The 21,356-nt window shown below is 39.6% G+C and overlaps 1 protein-coding gene across 5 annotated transcripts in view; it reads left to right on the top strand.

Annotated features, from left to right (window-relative positions):
* The window catches only part of LOC139465717 (cys-loop ligand-gated ion channel-like), a 77,425-nt gene extending 56,630 nt beyond the window's left edge, over window positions 1-20,795 (top strand). For 3 of the 5 annotated variants that reach the window (XM_071247543.1, XM_071247539.1, XM_071247544.1), the window contains 5 exons: window positions 6,789-7,046; window positions 9,009-9,164; window positions 10,357-10,536; window positions 11,026-11,073; window positions 17,141-20,795. In XM_071247543.1, coding sequence (XP_071103644.1) covers window positions 6,789-7,046; window positions 9,009-9,164; window positions 10,357-10,536; window positions 11,026-11,073; window positions 17,141-17,176 — 678 coding nt within the window. In that variant the 3' untranslated portion in view covers window positions 17,177-20,795. Of the gene's footprint in view, window positions 1-6,788; window positions 7,047-9,008; window positions 9,165-10,356; window positions 10,537-11,025; window positions 11,074-12,907; window positions 12,970-17,140 lie in introns of all 5 variants that reach the window. The other 2 variants (XM_071247541.1, XM_071247540.1) reach the window with 2 other exon arrangements.
* The last annotated feature ends 561 nt before the right edge of the window (window positions 20,796-21,356 follow it).

Below are 21,356 nucleotides of genomic sequence, written 5' to 3'. Positions count from 1 at the left end.
TATCTGCTAACTTTCCATTTAATGTACAGGTAAATTTGGTGTCTATTTTCAAGAATCTGCTAACTTTCCATTTGATGAACAGATCAATTTGGTGTAGATTTTCGAGAACCTTATAACTTTCCATTTGATGTACAAGTAAATTGGTTGTTTGTTTTCAAGGACCTGATAACTTTCCATTTGATGTACAAGTAAATTAGGTGTCTATTTTCAAGAACCTGATAACTTTCCATTTGATATACAGGTAAATTAGGTGTATATTTTCAAGGACCTGATAACTTTCCATTTGATATACAGGTAAATTAGATGTCTACCTTCAAAAGCTGAGAACATATTGAGAACATTTTGTCAAGAAGTCGATATTTTTCATTTGGTGCGTGTGTAATTTATATTTTCACGAACTCCAAACTTACATTTAATTTGCAGGTAAATTAGGTGTCTATATTCACAAGGACACGATAATTTTCCATTTGATGTAGAGATTAACAAGGTGCTTGTATTCACAAAAATGTGATACCTTTCTATCTGGCACCGTGCTCGTGGGTTCCATCTCAATAAGGGTCACTTTAGGCTGATAAACGTGTTATAATTGAAACGTGTTCAAAGCACTGGTACACTCAACGCATTCACTCTTAATTCGAGATATTAGACGTCACTTCACAAACCTTAATGACAAAAGAGATTACCACTTTAAATAGCGAACTGATTTTCAGTGATCCATTCGTATAATATTAACCGCTATTTTGCCTTTTTCTTGCAATATAATCAGATTCGCGGATAATCGAGACTGATTTTACCTCTCTGGACGTTTGATATACATTTATGCAGTAGACAATTCCCTTTTATGTCATGTACTCTCCCCTACGTGAAAGTCTGGCAGTTACCGAGTTACGTGAGAGGAAATACTTATGATCAGGTTCGATTCCATGGGTAGACTGTATGAAGCCTATTTCTCGTGTCCCCCGTCGTGATATTGCTTGAATATTGCTAAGAGCGGCGTTAAACTATACTCACTCATTCTAGTCATTGCATGTTGGATTAACGGTTCCCAAGGTAAATTCAAACCACGGACACCGTGGTGTTTCCGGTGAATTATCTCTTGTGGGAAATGAAAGACAAGATCGGCAACGTTCCGGAAATATTGGACAATACACCAACAAATAAATAATCTGACCTCGCAAACACAATGATGAGTGGCTTTCCAGCACAGATATACAGCACGAGACCTGTATCTCTTAGGATTTTCATCCAACATTAAGCTGACACGCCATGATATAACTGGAATACTGTTAAAAGCGGCGTTAAACCCAACCCACTCACTCACTCACACAGATTTAAAAGAAGATTGGCCTGATTCCACTTTCGCTCAGGATATAGCCTGCTCATGGTCATTCTTACACATCAGGACATCAGGATATCAGGCGACCCTGACCACCCGATCCCGTTAGTCGCCCCTTGCGACAGACTGATTAAGAAGGAAGTTTAAACGAACAAACAAATACAACAGCTGCCAATAAAATATATCAAACATTAAAGCATATAATACCAATAATTTATAAATGTCAGACTGTGACCAGATATTAATATAAGTAATCATTAAAACGATGTTGTTTGTCTGATAAAATTAGCTATGTTTTGCTCAAACCTTCTGCAGAACTGACAAGTAACGTGTAAAGCGTCACCCGACATGTATATTTCTTTCTGGACAGTCATTTGGTTTCAGTTTTAGTTGGTATAGTACAAATTCCACAATACTCGTGTATGGAACTTTGTGTAATTCAAACATCAGCAAGATAGATTATGCACGCGCTTGCTGTGTAACTGTTGTCACAAACTAGATCGTAAGCACCGGGCGACACTGTCTTAATATTTTACAAGTCCCTCCATCCCAACATCCTCCAAATACCCGTCTCTGACCGGATTTAGTGCAGTGTTAATGGTAAATCCTTCCTCATCAAGAGGAATGGTAATTATGTCGGACACCTGGTTCTTTACTGTACTGACCTACTGCTCACAAAAAATAAATAGCCAGAATGAATTAGTGTGGTTGGGTGCGCCAATCTGGTTGGTTAAAGACCGTGATTAAATGAGACTTGAAGACCGGGGGACATTGGATTGTTGTCGGAGAATTTACTTTTTTGTTAAATATCTTCCATTTCTCAGCAAATATATTTTACTTCTGAGCCGGTGCTGTGTAAAATGGGGTACTGGGTATTGTGACACGGAAAATATTACCCATAAGGGCACTAGAATTATCGTGTGTAACAACTTTTCAGCGATTCTCAATATTGATTGGTCATTTGAAGCCATAAGACGTCACAGTGGTTCACTGTGAGGGGCCGCCTTTTGCAGGGTTGATATTTCCTACGTTTTTTTCTTCATTTTATCTCTTTAAATGCCAATGAGTAATATCATTTTTTTACAATAACCTACCCGGAAGTCGGCATTACGGATTATAATGTAGTAAGTCCGTCGCTAGGCTCTGGATTACCCTTCTTCATTCACTCAAGACAGATGTTTCGTAATTCTTCATAACTCGTTGGTTATATTCAAATTATTACCTATATTTACAGTTTGGTTAATATTCTATACTATTTGACATTATCTTTCATTCATTGTTTGCTTAATTTGACAAATTAGTATGCTGGCAATTTGGATTTCGACTGTCGTAACTCCCGAACTATTACACAGACTGACCAATATATTCCAGCGTGAATTCATTTCTATCTCACAGTCGTTTGAATTCCTGCAAAAAATTATTGGCCTTGGGAATTTTCCAATACCTCCTGTATGTACAATGTCGTGAAACAATATGCGGATTTGATCACGGAATTCGTATATGATTCCAAGATCACATGCAAATCTGAGAACATATCATGTTTATCTTTTATTTGTCAACTGTTTACGTATCCTCTACTAGTTACATCCTTTATCCCTTTAACCCTGTATTATCTTTTTATGAGGCGTAATTGTGTAGGCTAATGAGAGGATATCCAACGACCTTCAAAGAAATACTAACGATCTAACTGAATTAATTATGTGCTTTGGAGAACGTCAACACATTCAGTCGCGTGGAACAGATAATACGGTTATTCTATATATCGCCCGTTGCTATTATGAGAAATCCACCAATTGTTCTGATGACGAGACGTTATTGATTCTTAGCATTACATGTTACTGTTCTTAGCAACTGTTGTGTGGTATAGTGAGTATGGTTTTACGCCGCTTTTAGTAATATTCCAGCAATATCACGGCGGGGGACACCAGAAATGGGCTTCACACATTGTACCCATGTCGGAAATGGAACCCGGGTCTTCGGCGTGACGAGCGAACGCTTTAACCACTAGGCTACCCGACCGCCCCTTGTGTGGTATAACTTCCTCAATGATTAATGTCGAGAATTTCCAAGACGCACACGGAAATACTGGAACATTAGGGCACTCTATTTTTCAACCTTTAGGCCACGATAAAGCATTTGTTTAGTTCTTTTTGTACCCTTCCGCCTCTCAGCCATACTTCCCGCCTCACAACATATTATTGTACCCAATTAACTACAGACGAAGGAAATCTCTATGTAGATGAAACACATATAATATAGTCCAACCAAACGGCCGTGCTTCACGTGAATCTCCTCTGCCTCCCATCTGCATGTATGAAATTCTTATAATTAATTTATTGTGGCCATAGATAATGAAGGTGACACATCAATTATATACACACGTTTATCCACACAGTCAGTCAAATACTACCCCTGCCGTGGCAATCCATTCTTTTTACCCTGGACATACCTTAACGACACCTGCCTCGGAGCCCACACGGGGACAGGAGATTTCTCCTTAAACTGGGTATCGATGTCTACCGAAATAATTAAAATCGTCAACGCCAGAGAAAAATCAGCCTCGATTATCTGCCGCAATAGATTCCATTGAGCGTAAAAGGCAAAATAGTGATGAAAATTATATGAATCGATCACTGAAAATCAGGGATGGCACTATGTGTTTGGTAAGCATGTCATACACTGCCGGTACCACCTCTCACTCACACAATTTGCAAGGAATGTCTTTCCCCAGTCTCACAGGCTTTGAGAGCTTGACGAAGGCAAACGTTCGCCTAAACATACTGTACAAGTCACAATTACATCTAACATTGATGCGTCAAATTTGGAATGCCCTCTACATGTCTACCATATTTGTTTCAAAGTCACAAGGCCTTGAATGCTGTCACCCTGATCAAACAACCTTCGAGTTAAAGTAGAATGACACTCTGAAATCTTCGTACAAAGAGTATGCTCCATTCTACCTAAAACAAGTGACATGCAATTGGATACTGAAATGAAGCTGGAGTTGCTAGAATACAGCTGGACATACAGCGAATGTTGACTATAGGAAAGTTGAAGTCATCTCTCTTGTCATACAGTCTTGTGGATACTATATTGACACTCTGAATCTTGTATCCTCAGCTCGAGTATTTGTAGAGAGGTTAATCCCTCGTTTGATTCCCAACATCGAAGACTCTGCCGCGATAGTGTTCAAAGCATTCTATTTAAAAAGATACATATCTTCAGTGACTCCACAGAAAAACGTTCAGCATACTACATTATAGCACCTGCTGGGCGGAATCCTTGCACTTGAGAATATAACTTTTAAACGAATTAAAATTCTACCAAGAGTGTGAAGTTGTTATGCTTTACGTTAATAGCAAGTAAACGCTTCTTTTAATGTGTATTTTTATTACCGACACACGGAGAAATACAAATGATCTCTCCCTAGTGAACCAATTTTGTATGTTCTGTGCCTTTGTGTAGGGCAGTCTTCGTTATTTTCGAAGTACGATTACCTTATTCCACGCATACAGTTGTGATATGTGAGATGTACATGTGTGTTAGTGGTGATTGCCAACAAATAGAGAACAGATGCTTTACTGTATCACGCGGAAAGCGAACAGTTAATGTTTCCATTCTTTCTCTTCAGTGTACTGATATGACGTCACGTTGCTAAGGGGTGTCCTTACGGAAATTCAAAACAATTCGCCAGTCAATCTGCTCGAAGCATTGTCCAGTAATAGCGTTGACACACATATAATGAGTAACGTCAATGATTATTGACACAGCCTTTGATATAGGGGTTCGGTAAGGGGGACTCCATATGTGTTTACTGTGAAAGGTAGAGCTGAACAATTCAATATCCAGTGAACGTTATATAAATTTAGTTGATTCTGGAACAATTTGAAAAAAGTCCCAGCACCTATTTTGATATATTATTGTGGAACGTCGCCCACAACAGTCTCCATCCCGCGTATCCTCTTGCGGGCAACGCTGGAACGTCAAAGGTTCGCATTACCTGTTTGCAAAAACAACATTGGCAAAAGATTAGATGTTTTAAGACTGTGTCTACTTGTAAATTGGCGAGCAGGAGTTGTTTTTAAGATAACGCAGAAGTTATTTAAGCACAAAAACAACATCGCCTTGCATTCCTTCGATTACAATCTAACCCAAAGTACAAGGTCATGGACAATGACCCGTATTCATCAGTGATCTACATATTGGAACAATAAACAACGGTCGGTATTATTTAGTGAGCTACATAGTTGGACAATTGACAGTATCTGATAAGACCAAAAGAGACATGTTATAATAAAACTGTCACAAAATAAATATAAATAACCAATAATATATGAACTCGTCTCGTCAGTGCATTTCTTTGTGAAGGAATCCTGTGGTGGTGGTTGAAAATGAAACAAACAAAACATGGTCATTCGATGGTGATGTATTTGAAACGGGTATTATAGTTGTGTTTGGGGCCTTAAGTTCATAGAGGTTCGGCGACTTCTTCGAGCCAAGTAACGTTTTGATAACGTTTGTATATTTTTCAAATCCAACTTTTTAATATACCTTCTTTTGCCGATTGGTTTAATATAATCTTTGTTAGCATTAAGCGTATCTTATTAAACGTTTAGTTCTCTTGGATTTGCGGAAACATCGTTTATGCACCAGTCATAATGACACTTTCACTTATTTACAGAGTGACAACAAAACTCTCCACAAAACTGTAAAACAAGAGAGCTGACTTTAGCAATTATCCAACAGCTTCATCCCCTGTTGTCTACATTTAGTTTTGGGGTACAATCGAGCATGCTTTTTCTATGACGATTTTCAAGGTTACACCATTCCAGGCTTCGGCAAAGCCTTCAAAAACTTCTTTGGTAAACATTGGGAGGAATGTCCAAATTTGTCGCTTCAGTGACAAAAAGGATATCCGATGCAATTCCCTAATTTGACTTATACTATTTGTTTCCGTGTGTGTTCATGTGAATGAACTCTTGACTTGCCTTTGCATGTGTTTGTGACGGGTGCCACCGGGGGTCGCCTTTTCGCGAACCCCTGATACCATTACTATTTGATAGTTATTTATTAACATATGCTTATGATATAGTCGGAATCGTACAATGTACACTGATTTTGGCAGAGTGATTATGGAAAGGGTTTTGTTTAGGTGTGTTTCACAATTACTAAGTGTGCCATCGTAAGTCGATGTTCATATTATCAACTACTGATGCATTGTCCAAAATCCTATATTTATGTTTGTCAAAAAACTACAGGGTTAAACAACAGCCACTAAATCATTATTAGCTGATATATTTGGTTGTTGACGAGATATCATAGCCTAAATACTCAACTGTTTACGAATGCAGTGTTTATAGGAGTGAGCAACATTGCACCGTCTCTGTTGATAACAATGTCTCATTGATGTGACGTTTACAATTGAAACTTGTTTGTTTGTTTTTTTCCAAAGGATTTGACTGTTACTGTGGCTTCTGAGTTTCCCTCCTACGAGGTGGAGATTGTTGAGGATTCTGAGAACAGACATATGGTGAATAGACAAAGCTTCGTGGACGAGCAAGAGTGGCATCTATATGTACACACGGAGTGTGAGAAGAAAGCCATTGTCATTGACCAAGCGGACAATAGTGTTAAGAGATCGGCAGTTTCCGTCAAGTGTCGAGCAGCGAGAAGGCCCGGTTACTTTGTATGGAATATATTCATGGTGACGGTAAGGTTGTTGTGTGCTTTATTCTTGGATCAGGTATTAGAGTCGTGATTATCTTGTCATTTCTATGTTCCTGTGGGGAGTCCGGATTAGAAAAGGTCTTTAGGGACCTAAGCTGGTCGTAAGAGGCGACCACGTGGATGAGGAGGTCATGCTTGGTGACTTGGGTCACAGCTGTTCTCGTACTCCGACGGTGTGGATCGTTGCTCACAATATCAATCACTGTATTATCTGGTCTGGTATTTAACTATTTACCAAACATCCAAAGCCACGACTCCGACTATAATGTTAAAGTATTGGAGTTATGACTGACTCACCGCATCAGTTATCTTGTTAGATTGCGTAATGTAAACGTTTCCATAGTGAGTGAGTGAGTTTGGTTTTACGCCGCTTTTAGCAATATTCCAGCAATATCACGGCGGGGGACACCAGAAATGGGCCTCACACATTGTGCCCATGTCGGGAATCGAACCCGGGTCTTCGGCGTGACGATCTAACGCTTAAACCACTAGGCTCCCCGACCGCCCCTGTAAACGTTTCCATAAATAACCATGGCGTGAAAAAATGCAACTTGTTAAACGACGTTACTCGGAACCGAATATCTACTAAACGTTTTTGTATCATAATTCATTTTAAAATATTAACCTAAATTCTTCACACCAACTAAATGCCCAGTCGTGGTCTTTAGGGACAATGATCCTCGCTATTGACATTTGTTTATTTGTTTCGTATTATGTGAGTCAAATATCAAATCATGTGTCACTAGAATTTGAACATGTGACACTGTTAATCTCATTCAAATCATATCTTAGTTCTCGTTACCGCCAAACAAAGATCCGTGGACATCCCATCACGTCTTGAACGACCTTTCATCCGACCAATCAGCGCGTCGCTTATCAGAACCGGAAAGCGACAGTGACGGAATGTGTTTTCTAACCATGCTACCTTGAATGGGTTGACACGGGGTATTCCGAATGTCAGTTATAGCCTGTACGACTGATTCCGTCAAACTCACCGTCTATCTCTCGCTTCAGTGGGATAAACATTCAAACGGAAGGGACGTTGCATAGCACGTGCGACGTACTGCCATACAATTTCGACCATATATTAGTATTATATTATATGTCAATATAATAGATAAACAAAATATATTTCAATCGAGAAATTTGTCAACATATTTTTAAGCGTAGTCTGAAATGGAAGTCGCCAGTTTGATACTAGTGTCCTAAAGCTGCTCTGTGATTGACTAATGTTGACTTGTTAGTTATTTCATTGGTCGGTCAAGGTTCGCTGAAGGTCGTTCTGACGTGACCCGTAATTGGATGTCATCAGATCTTTATATACCCGTAACGAGAACTGAGATCTGGTTTTAATGAGATTGTTGACACTGTGGACTTGTAGTTCCTTTTCTTTAAAATTCCAATACATTGAAACCTCGTTTTTCGACATATAGTTTGAGGCGATGTAACTTTCTGGCTGCGGCAGAAGTCTTATCAGTACAATTGTATAATATCTGCTCTCCGCTTGTATTGAACTAAGACATATTTCCGATGGTCCCTCAGATATCGTGCTTAATATGTTTCATTACAGGTTAACATATTTCTGATTCAGTTTAAAACATTTATAAGCACTCGTGTTTCTGTAACATTTGCGCAAGGGACATGCGTGTTTCTTGAGATACATCAATTCGCTTTAGGCCTGCCAGGCTGGGTTCCATTCCCAGATTCGCCCTTCTTATGCTTCTTGGTTTGTCAGCACCACCCCTTCTTAGGTTCACCAAAGAGGTAAACACCTAGGACGTGCACAACACTGGGCTTTCCACCAAAGCAGTATTTTTAAAAGGGAGGGTTCCAAAATATCAAAATCCTCCCTCAGTCAATATTCAATTTTATTCTCTACAACTGCAACATATTACATTTGGTCAAGGATTCCTAGCTCGCCTCATGTGTTTCCCCCTTTTTTCAGTTCCTCATCTGCAGTCTGGCATTCGCCACGTTCAGTGTAGAGAAGGATTTACCCCAGAACCGGCTTCAGCTCTCCTTCACGCTTGTCCTCACTGCCGTTGCCTTCAAGTCGGTCGTCAACCAGAGTCTACCGAGGATATCCTACCTTACCTATATGGTACGTGTCATCAGCGTACATACATGCTTGTCGTCAGATGAGCGTCTAAGGTGTTCACATGTCTATAGTATGATGAATGCCCTGGACCCATTCGCCACCGCAGCCTCACTTTCACCTCGATGGAACGAATAAAAAAATGCCTCCAATCAAATTACTCTTTTGAGCGTGAGGAAAGCTTGACGTCAGTTCCAGATGAAGCCACGATGGTGAATGTGTCCAGGGTTTTTGATAGTAATATATGTATAATCGAAGATGGACGCAGAGGACCACTCTCGGACACAAACTGATTTTGTTGACGGGAGTCGTCGTGAACAAGGAAGGTAACCGTCCGTCCGTGGAACACTCTGCAGTTGGCTGTGCCGCAATTCGCCCTTCGACACATCGATTGTTCTTTAGTTCAGGCCTGATTGTGATCTTTACTTTGTCAGAACCATACCCGTGATCACGCATTTCACCAAAGATATTAAGGTCAACGACCTGACCCATTTGAGTATTCAACAAACAATGTGCTCCAATATTATGATATGCCTGAAATACTCTTTCAAGCTCAAAATCTTCTTACCGGATTTTGTAGTTTCCACAATATAGACGGATGCACCCGCAGAATAACTTCGGGATAACCGAATCCAAACGCTCAAAGTGCCCTGCTTACAGTACAGGTCAATCTCTTTAAGTAGACCCCGACAGTATTCTAATTGGCATTACAAGTTAAATAGTTTGATGTCTTCAACTGATGTACCCCTGTTGAAAACTTTACTACCTTTACTTTCAAAGCAATGCGATTACGATTCCATCTTTATTGTGTATTGTACATTAAAATATCTCATACTAGATACGCTGTAATGTAGAAAAGGCCTATGGCCTACACTACTTGATGAATAAAATATTATCATAATCGGCATTGTAAACTCCGTTTGTCCCGAACGATGGATATGTCGAGAAATATAAAGATTTCGAAAGTCCTCAGGCCTCCAACTAAACGAAGGTTGACTGTACCCGAGAGGTGAAGTTCATGCACACTAGATCACCTCTCCTTTAACAATGGCACATTTTCAGGATAAATATTCACTTATCTTATCAACGGTCTTAACAACGTGCTTTATTTCGTAATGATACGTATCGCAGTAAACAGCCGACATTTCTGCAACGCATTCCAAATGTCCTTTTGTTCTTGACAATTGTATGTTTTCAGGATAAATATTTACTAACGTCAATGGTGATGCTGTCGACGGTGTGTGCGTGGCACGGCATTGTGACGACGTTGCTGAAGGACCGCGAGCACGCCGACAAGGTGGAGGTTATAGTCCTGTCTGTACTCGTGGCCCTGTACATCCTCTACAACGCCGGCTTCATGCTGGCAATATATATAGTAGTAAGTAAAACTACACAATGCTACTTTGAAGAAACGATTTATTGTAAGTTGTAAGTCTAAGGCGCCGCAATCCGATGTACAGAGTTACGTCCCCTAACCGTTCCAGAAGCCGCTTGTAGATTTAAATTCGAGGTTCGCCCATTATTACCATCGGGCCATCAGCACCATACCCGTGCTCTTGTCATCATGGGTCACTTGTTTATTTTCTCCCGTCTTAAGCTGATATGACTGAATTACTGTTCAAAGCGATATAGTTGACATACTCACGGGCAAACGTACAATTTAGATAGAACTCGATATTCATGATGAACATCCACAATGTATTTGTATACAGATCAGTTAACAGAGTAACCTATAGTAACGCTATATTTGTAAAATTATCTTGAACGCGACGTTAAAACCCATTTGGGGGCATGTAGCAGATACGAACGTGTATCAACATGGCCTAGTAGTTTTGAGATATGTGCATTTTCTCTTATTCTGTTTCAGCCTTACAAGAAACGACGAATAATGGCCCAGAAAGATAGGGAGTATAAAGTATGTATGTCATCTTTATGTCCAAAGCTTTCTTATTCCATTATACACTTACTAAAATAGGTAACAATCAGTGTGACATATCGTAGCATACTCTAATAGACAGAAGCATGAGTGTATCTTCTTATTATCCCGGATCCTCTGATTCTGGGTTCGAATCCCAGTCTCGGACCGATTATGAATCTTGGTTTTCTCAGAACAGAGCTCTTGGATACCACCAAAGTGGTAAAATTCTACGACCATTGTCGCTTTGGGTTCCTCACACATTGACGAGACACGCCGTGATATAACTGTAATACTGTAGTGCGGCGTAAACCCAACTCAATCACTCATTATCATACCATGCTATGCTATACTGGATCATATAGTCTTCGTACACCGTGCAGCTAGTATGATTAATTGCACTCCTAACTTTTTATGTTATCTTTATAGTGCTTGTTCATCACGTTTCAATCACCTCTGCACTTGGATATTTGTACATTCCATATGTCCGTCTGTTTATCAAACAACATTCTAGTGTACACTGTATCTGGCTGGGGTTGTATAACTGGCATCTGATGTAGTGGTAGTGTTAGCATCAGACGTGAACCTTCTTCTTCTTAATCTGACGGTTTTACGACCGCTTCCAGCGGAACCGATCTCACACTCGGGGCACTCTGGCCAGTTGTTTCATTTGTTTTCCAACGTGCAGCCAGTTTAACAACCAAATCAAACCCAAATCGTGAAGAGTCGTCCAATATTGGTTTTAATGAAATATCCTGTAATTTTTATATTTAAGTATACAAGGGTGTGTATTCCAGTTTAGATAAACTTTTATTTATGACATGCACATGTGGAGACCAGTTTAATCATTTATACGAACCATTAGCTAGTTGTTATTATTCCGGGGAAACAATAATAAATAATACAATATAACTTTTTACCTTTGTCACGGAATCCTTGCATTTCAGCATGTCTCTAAAACACACCCGAGTGTTCCATGACAATCCACTATCTATCCATATCTGTCAATCTCTATGCATATCTATTACATACATAACAACATCTGAGCTCATAAGGACATTTAGCTATGTTTTCAATAATTCTGTTTTTCTACGGTTTTATTCTCTATTTATATTTCTAGTGTGAAGATAATTACTTTTTCGCCGTAGTCTCTTATCTGACATATACGCATGGAGGAAGATATTGAAAAATGTAAAAGAAAATTGTAACTTTTATCTGAGAATCTGAAATCATTTGTTGTGGACATTATATGATAACAAGTTATTTCGCTGTGACACGTTTGTAAATTTGGCAGGGGGCTGTGACATTTGGAATATGGACAAACTTTAGTAACATGCAGTGATCAAGTCACAACAGCAGATTTCGCTATAATGCAATTTCTCCTATGTGAGGCTTTGAACTTATCAATCAACCCTAGTATAAGTGTGCTACACTTAAACTGTATTTGGAAAATAAGTTAATTGACCTTATTCATTTTAGTTTATGAGTTACGATTCCGACGAACAAGTAGTTACGCTGATGTGGCCTGCGCATTGTATGTCTCTAATCTATTTGAAATTTACAAAAATATATACAATATTAATCCATACAATGTTTTTAAACAATTAAATACTGATATTAAGGTTATGATTTCAATACCAAATGTTTTATTTATATGCATAATTGTTGTTAACTGATTTATCCTGTATTACTTGTCACGTACATTGATTACTAACTGCACACTAACACTATTAAGCATCCTGTTTATCCTTTGTGACATCATGAATCAGGGGAGATAACCACGATAGGTTGGAGGGAACTCTAGTCACGTGGATAATCCTTATTTTCCTTGTAGATACTCCATAAGTCTCCGTAAGTGAAGGAATCCCACAGAAATCTGCGAAACACGGAAAATGGGTCAGTCTCATACTTAAAGATTCGAAACCCAGCTTATGCTTCAGTGACTTAGTGAAGTAGTGACCCTGTGTAATTCCTCATCAACCGCCTGAATAGACTCGCTTACTTAAAACCGTTTACTAACAACCGTGTGTACATATATGGACTTCTCTGAATGGTAGTCGTACCTTTTATCCTTTTTATTGCTTTATCCCATGCCTTCATTTATTTTCGTCTGTGTCCTTCTCCTTCGGAAATTGCCGAGTTGTGTACAGCGTTGTTGTTTTTTACGTTGTTGTATTCATTTGTCTCCTCTCGTTTAATTCTGGAACCTATGTGACGAATTATTATGTTCACGGAAACGAACGAGACGTGATGGGTATTTTTTATGTTAGCAGTCCATCTTAAATTTGTATGCAATTTTGTAACATTAGAATATAGATGTGTTTGGTTCGCGTCTCTAATTTTCCTACTTAAATAGTTTCGCTTTTTCCGGAATGCTTCGCCAATGTTTATTCACAAGACCAGATATTTGCGAGTGCGTGTATCACTAATCCTTTCGGTTTATAAGGTTCATGATTCATTCAGCTGACAACTTTTATATTTTGCTATTATTATTTATCATTCTTAACTTAATGATTGCTTAAGGGATACGAGCAAAAACTATTTTTATTTTGTGCGAACAAGTTGGTGGTGAGTACGACGTACTATGTTGTGTGCACTCTTTGTTGCATAATGTTGTACGCACGAGCTATGTATTGATGCACAAGTGTCATTCGAGCGCACACTCTATCCATTCGAAACAGAAGGTTTTTGGTTAAAAAAAAAGAGGGTGATGGGTAGCCTAGTGGTTAAACGTTCGTTTTTCACGCCGAAGGCCAGGGTTCGACTCCCCACATTGGTACAATGTATGAAGCGCTTTTCTGGTGTCCCCCGACGAGATATTGCTGGCGTAAAACCCAACTGACTCACTGACTCACTCACAACACAATGTGCAGTTGTTTTCTTAATTTGTCATGATCCATTGGTAATTGGTTCGATTCCCAGAACATCGCCCGATAATGATCAGTCGTCTTTTGTGCGATTTACGAGCATAGTGAGATGCACCAAAGTGATAAACGTATTTTTCACGGCGTGATATAACTGAATTAATGTGGTACTATACCCATCTCACTCACTCACTCGAATACTACGTGGGTCACGTGTTATCCTTGGGTTGCCTGAACACATCGGCACCCGTATGTAACACGAACCGTTACTTACATTCTCAACAAGAAATAGGTAAAGTGTGCTAACGAAAACACTAATTCTTGCGTCCATTATTCAGTAATACAGCTGTGCACAAAATAGCATCCTGTGCGTACAACATGACAATTGATGCGCACAGCGGAGTATCTCGTGCTCACGACATAGAACGTAGTAAATACAAGATTGAAAATATTTTAACTCATGTCCCTTATGAGACCATCTTTCTTCGTGAAAGAGTGTATATTTCATTTGAACCTGAAAGTATAAGGTTAAAACAATATTAAGAACATTAATGAAGTATCCAGACACCGCCACCCTCACTCAACACAACCAACTGTAACTTATAACACGACCTACCACATACACAAGCCATCAATCACCGTTAAGACTTGTTACCATCCGCTCAGCAATCCCTCTGACATCCCCAGTTCCAGGATCAGACCACGCATAATTCGTCTTCCGGACATCTCTCACACACACACACACACACACACACACACACACACACACACACACACACACACACACACACACACACACACACACACACACACACACAACTTGTCAAATCACTTTTGTCAAAAACACACTCAAATCGAACATATCTCCCATTTAACTAATGCTCTGTAACAATTCAGCAGAAACAAAACGGGGTCAAATCTACATATCTCCCATTTAATTAACGCTCTGTAACAATTCAGCAGAAACAAAACGGGGCCAAAGATACATTTATGCCGGCGGTCTGTTTATTATTATATGTCACAACGTCTTCATAATTTACAGAATTGATCTCGCCCAATCAAACTAGGACTAAATATCTAAGATAAATCAAGGGAACATAAATAGAATGTAGGGTCTACGGGACATGCCGAAAGGAATTCTAACAAAGGTGGATAAATGATTTAATGACAGTGATATCAATTGCAGCCAGACACGGCTCATGCGACACTCCTTGTGAATATTGTGATGTTGTCTTGTTATGTTCTCATTTATTGTGAGGTAAGTATTGTACAAAATGTCAGAACAATTACACAGTGACATTAATGTGTTGTAATTACATCGGTGTTGTGGTAGTGGAGCGTCACACATTTAGCTTAAGGCCACAACAAATTAATTGTTTGTTCGTCGGAACTGGGTGGTTCTATTAAACTCACGGACTGATTCCGGGTTTGCATTGGCCCCATGCACCCTATGCTGGTCGTTTAAGGCGACTTAATGGATAAGGTAGTCATGTTCGGAGACTTGGATGAATGCGAGTCATCGTACCCCGACGCCGTGGATACTCATAATATCAATCACTGGATTGCTTGGTCCAGACTCGATTTTTATTTTTGACATACCGTCGTCACAGAGCTGGAAAATTGTTCAGTGCGTCGTTTAGCACTTAACAAATAAAATTATACGTTAACATGTAACTACAATGTTACATCCGGGAGAAGCTCACTCGAACCAAGGTTCTGAAAAGATATAAAGATATAACCCTTGAATACCTCAATATATGTCTGTGGATTATGATAATTGAGTAGTTTGGACAAGTCTTTTGCGATTTATACAACAGGCAACAGACCTTTGGAATTTGATTCAGTTAAATAAATAAAATCTTCAATTTTAATCAAAGATCCGACGACCAAATAATGGCATTGTAGTGGCCTTAGAACAGCAAACTAGCTTATGGTGATTGCTTATTGTGATTGAAGCCATGAGTCATGTTTATGTGTACATATGTCGTAGCCAGTGTTTCCACAAATGATCAGTAGTTTATGTATGCTCTTGTTTCAACCAATTCATTTTGAATGATAATGATTGTACCTTTAACAAATTCCACAATGCGAGGTAATGTTCCGACTCATCACATCCAACAATAGACGTCGTACGTGTTGCAATGACACCGATGTGCGTGTGGATCAACGAAAAAGACCATGGCAAGACTTTAAGATGTTTCTCAGCACCATGTGGATCTTTCCAAAGTTAAATATTCAGAACAATCGATGATATTTGGCTACATTTAGTAAAACATCCGGTTTCATTTTTTGTTATTTGAATGTCAAGTTACCCCAGATTTAACGGAACAGCTACTTTACTTTGTCTGATCTAGTCTGGTGATCTGGTCGTTATAAAAATACGCATATTTTGAGAAATATCTTTTTCATTGCCTAACATAGAATGCAATGGTTTCGAAGTTATCCCTGTCATTGGACATACATAGACATCACACCAAGACTCTCAAATACACTTCCAAACCTTTCAGTAGAACATCAAAATAGCCACATTACCCACGCTTGTAAGCAGACTATTACAACCTACATAGACAAATTACAATGGAACCCAATTATCGTTTGTTTCGGGATTTACACTGCTGTTGCCATGGGTAACTCTTAAATCCAACATTAGAAGTCTCATTCATTTGGTCTAGTGGTAGAGCGTCCGCCCGGAGAGCGGAAGGTCCGGGGTTCGATCCCCGGCCGCGTCATACCAAAAGACGTTAAAAGATGGTACTTGTTGTTACCCTGTCTGGCGCTCGGCATTAAGGGGCTAAAACAAGGTCTGGTCGGCCCGGAATCAGTATACTGTGTCTGAGTGGGGTATTCATGTTAAACTGCGGCATGGTATCTCAGTGAGCTAGCACTATAAATCGTCATCAGTCCGTACTAGAACAAGCAGCCACACACACACGTGCATGCACGTCACTATATAAGTGCAATAATCTTGGACGCGACGTTAAACCCAATTTCACCTCACCTCATTCATTTTCCACATGTATGCTTTATTGCATCACACTAAGAACATAACACAAACGCCGTACATGCACACGTAAGTAGGATACAGATCTCCAGGAGAAATTACCAGAACACTATGTTGTCAATTTGCAATTGATTTGGGGGATTGTCATGTTTTGTACTTATCTGCAAATTTCTATCATAAAGTATCTTACGTTTCTTTGCAGGAAGGTTGGCAAAATAGAGTGAAGTCAAAATACTAACATCTACATGCCTCTACCCGAGTTCCTCAATTCTTAACAAGAACTGAAGATGACCTTACCGAAAACGTTCCCGAAGCGTTCTAGAAACGGTACAGCTGACCTTCGCATGACCTGTAAGTCTCTACTCCTGCTCAGCAGAGGGTCACAGTAGGTCAAGTCAGAGAACAAGGTTGCAGAAAAAGGTCGAATTATGAAGACCAAGGTCATCAAACGCCATTGAACAGTCGGCATGTCCTTCGCAGATGTCGGACTTGCACAGAGATCCGCAACCTAGTCAAGCGCAAGATTTGGACAACGTGCCCGACGAATCACTCGTGTCTGAAATCTACTCTGTGAATACCACTCTTTGTGAACTTCCCACAGTGAAAAGACTCCTCCTTGACAATGTCAGAGGTTGTCCAGACACATCCGGCATCTGGAGGACACACACGTTACACAGGTGCTCCGGAGGATGAGACTCTTCTAGGCATCCACTTCGAACGCTGATGCCACTATCTACTATCCATCTTCCGTATAAGACACGGTAGGACCATCACCGCCATGTTTATCTAGTAGAGGTTCGTCCTTCAAGCACACAAGCCAACCCCTATTCCGTGTTGGGAAAGCGAGGGCCACGGGACTCTCCTGTCCCAAAGACAACATCATCCTTTATAGTTACTATACACAGTCCTGACCCTCGATGCTCACCTGTACACCGGGGCGCGAGATTCCTTCTCTCCTGAAGCTCACCTTACTATGATGTGCACATGTGCACGTTGATGGAGACATTTGTTATTAATAAGACACGAGAGATCAACTCGTGATGTATTATACTATCAGAACACCGACTCGACTCAAGGGAGTTGGTCCATATATGCACCTAGAACTTTGCACCTGATGATATACAGTGTAACAACTTGTGATATATCCACCACAAGCAATAATTTCACATAATACAATTTGCACCAACGTATATTTCATACCTCTTGTCTCGAATAGTCATGATAATATAGAGAAAAACTAGATTTGGTGTAGATGTATGTTTAAACTACTCATCAAAGACAGGTTGTTAGCTTTGCGATTGACATTTTATCTCGAGTTCCATACCTTACAACTCGCCACCTATCGGCAAACAGAAAGAATCTGTGGACCATTCCTAAAAAAACGACCTCAGCGCTAAGACTGACGTAAATCTATGTTTAGGAATTGGAGTTATGACAGTCTTAGAACTACGATCGCTTTGTGGAACTGGGCCCAGGTCTTAAGTGTGTTTTGTGTATATCGTTGTTGATTTCAGCGAAAACTCCTTAACTCGAACTTCTTTAACTCGAAATTCATTACCTCGACATATCGCTGAAGACGATATCATTATGATATGTCGAATAAGATGATTTGTTTTAGATGAACATGTTAGGTGCATCAAGTTACATAGGTTCAATCCCACTGTTCCGGATTATCAATATTTATAGAACAGCGAATAATTGAATGGACACACTGTTTATATAAAGAACAAGATACATTCGGTTACAAAAGCATTGCGCGCCTGTCAAGTCAAATATCGGTACTGTTTGTCTCGAAATCCAAATTTCCAAATATTTCGAGTTAATGAGATTTCATGTATTTCTGTGTTACATAACCGATAATTCCTTCAATTTATGTTTTGTGTACTGTCACAACCAAAATAAATAATAGATTGGCTCATTATATTCACTCAGTAAACAATCTTGAATGTTGATATATAACTATTCCTCTTCAGATGTTGTGAAATGTTATCCGGTACGAGCACTTCCCGTGTAATATTGTCAGTACAAACGCTGTTCAAACGTATGGGTCTAATCTGACTCATATAACACAAAACGTCTATTGGAATAAATGGTAGTACGCTTTAACTTTCAGTGACACGCCCAGACAAAGATATAGTACGTCTTTTTAAGCAGCGCGTATTCTTAATGTAGTGAAACCTATCCTCGTTTATCCAGTGTACCACATCTTCATTTTATATTATGAGATATTGATCGTAATTGAATGGATACATCTATAATACACTGGATAATCTAGGATGGGTGAAACCTCATTTCCTGGGGATGTTGTTTGAGACAATGTGATTGTATAGGATAGGAAGAATCCTTATTTGCTGAATCATCTAATATCGACACACCGCTTGTCTCGAACTATTTTGCCGTCAAAAGAAAGTACACATTTGAAAACTGGATCTGACCAACACAACACAAACGTTACTAGATTGAAAACAGTCGCCGAAATACTGCAAACTTAAGGTCCAAAACACTACTATGGTACCCGTATCAAATACATCACCATCGAAGAACCATTTCTTGTTTGTTTCATTTTAGCCACCATCAATAATGAGTGAAAACTTTCTTTACATAATTACTCGATATATTTCGGTTGTTTCAAGGGTTTCGAGTTACCACGGTTTTAAAATACTGTCTCTCATACTTAGTCTTCTCATTATTAAGACCCAAAGCCCCGTTATACGAAACAATAGTAGTTCTCCCAACTGCTGATATCTATGTGAAAAGCATGACCTGTTCAGTTAACTTTCAGTTTAATTCCAAAGTTACCTGAGGTAGATATTTCTAATCGTTCCTAAAAAAAACCTTTGCACTTGCGAAATGCAAGTTGGAGGATTTCATGACGGAAAAGAAATCACCCCACCCCACCCCACCCCACCCCCACCCCACCCCCACCCCACATCTGAAGCTGCCTCTTTCAGACATGCCAGGATCCACTGATAATTAGGCGGAGACTGTCAGCATCATTCTCATACCGTGCTCGGGGGTTTCACCACTCTAGTACACGTCTACGATGAAGCTGACACGGCACGGTTTGACTGAGATGCTTTTGGACCATCTTTATCACATCCCCTTTCCACTTGAGAAAACGAAATTTCACTTCGCCAGTAGTCATACTAGGTACCAATCGCCTTAGCTGGCAACATCTTTTGCTGTGAATAAACATCTACCCGTCCTTAAAAGTGGTCTTGTCACCACCAAGAATGGTTTAACCACAATGATTTCAAAAATCACTTTTTCTTATAAAGTTATAAAGTTGATGATCAGAGATTAACTTAACTAGGACCTAATGGTTGTTCTTACTTTTTTAAATCATTGGAGCACCATTTCGTTTGTCTGCTATATGTATGATGTCCGTTAATGATTAACTTAAATAGACAACAGAAGCCTCCGTGAAATTAGGCACCAGAACCACAATCTGGCATTAATTCATCAGCCACAATTACCGTGTTTTACACACTATTGATACTAGCTATACTATGGAATAAACACTGGAGAAAGCATTAAAATATGGCGACAAGACCATCTTTATTCAAACCATCATCAATTTGCATGTGCGAAATGAGCAATAACTGGAAGCGCACGTACTATCTCCAATAGTCATCATGATAGTAGAAACAATTCACTTGTATGAGTTTCCATTACAATTGATCCTGTTGTGTATTATACAATGCCCCAGTCTCTTTAACCTCTATTTCTTTAGTTTGATTTACCTTAACCCTGTCTTAGAGGGGAGTGAATAGTTTCTATCTGAACACTGCTCAAGGCATGACAGAATGACGTTATCTGTCAAATACCGTTGTTTTAGAGGAGGATGCAAAGATGCTATCTTGACAAATAAAGTCCTCATCATGTTTGTATGTCTTTGTCGTTATGTATTTTTCCCGCGATGTGATGTGCACGTTATGATTATGATGTTGACATGTTTTACTAAAAGCCAATCGACCTTTCCGAATACCGCCATGCGGCCCGCACCGAAGTGACAGTGAATTCGAGATCATAAGTGTTGATCCAGCTTGATTTGAGGTACGACTTCAGAATACAAATTTTCTACTCTACCTTGAATTGGCAGGCATACTGGTTAATTTTCTGGATCTTACGTTTCCCGTTGGATGCTGTGATTTACATCCGTCATCACGGGCGAGTAACGAAGAATGCTAACAGCTGCCATAAAGATTGGTTCGGTAAGAAGGAATGGACCCCCGCTATACCTTCATCACATATACATTTTACATCCTTGGATTAGCTCTTGACAAAAGTCATGCTTGCCGTAAAAGGCGACTGTGCTTGTCGTAAGAGGCGACTAACGGGATGGTGTTGAGGTTCGCTGAATTGGTTGATGAATGTCATTGTGTCCCAATTGCGTAGATCGATGCTCATGATGTCAA

The sequence above is a fragment of the Haliotis cracherodii genome, unplaced genomic scaffold (assembly GCF_022045235.1).
Source record: "Haliotis cracherodii isolate W230 unplaced genomic scaffold, xgHalCrac1.p SCAF_18, whole genome shotgun sequence".
Taxonomy (NCBI): domain Eukaryota; kingdom Metazoa; phylum Mollusca; class Gastropoda; order Lepetellida; family Haliotidae; genus Haliotis; species Haliotis cracherodii.
Note: the sequence above shows the minus strand (reverse complement) of the source record. Positions and strands in the feature narration are given on the sequence as shown.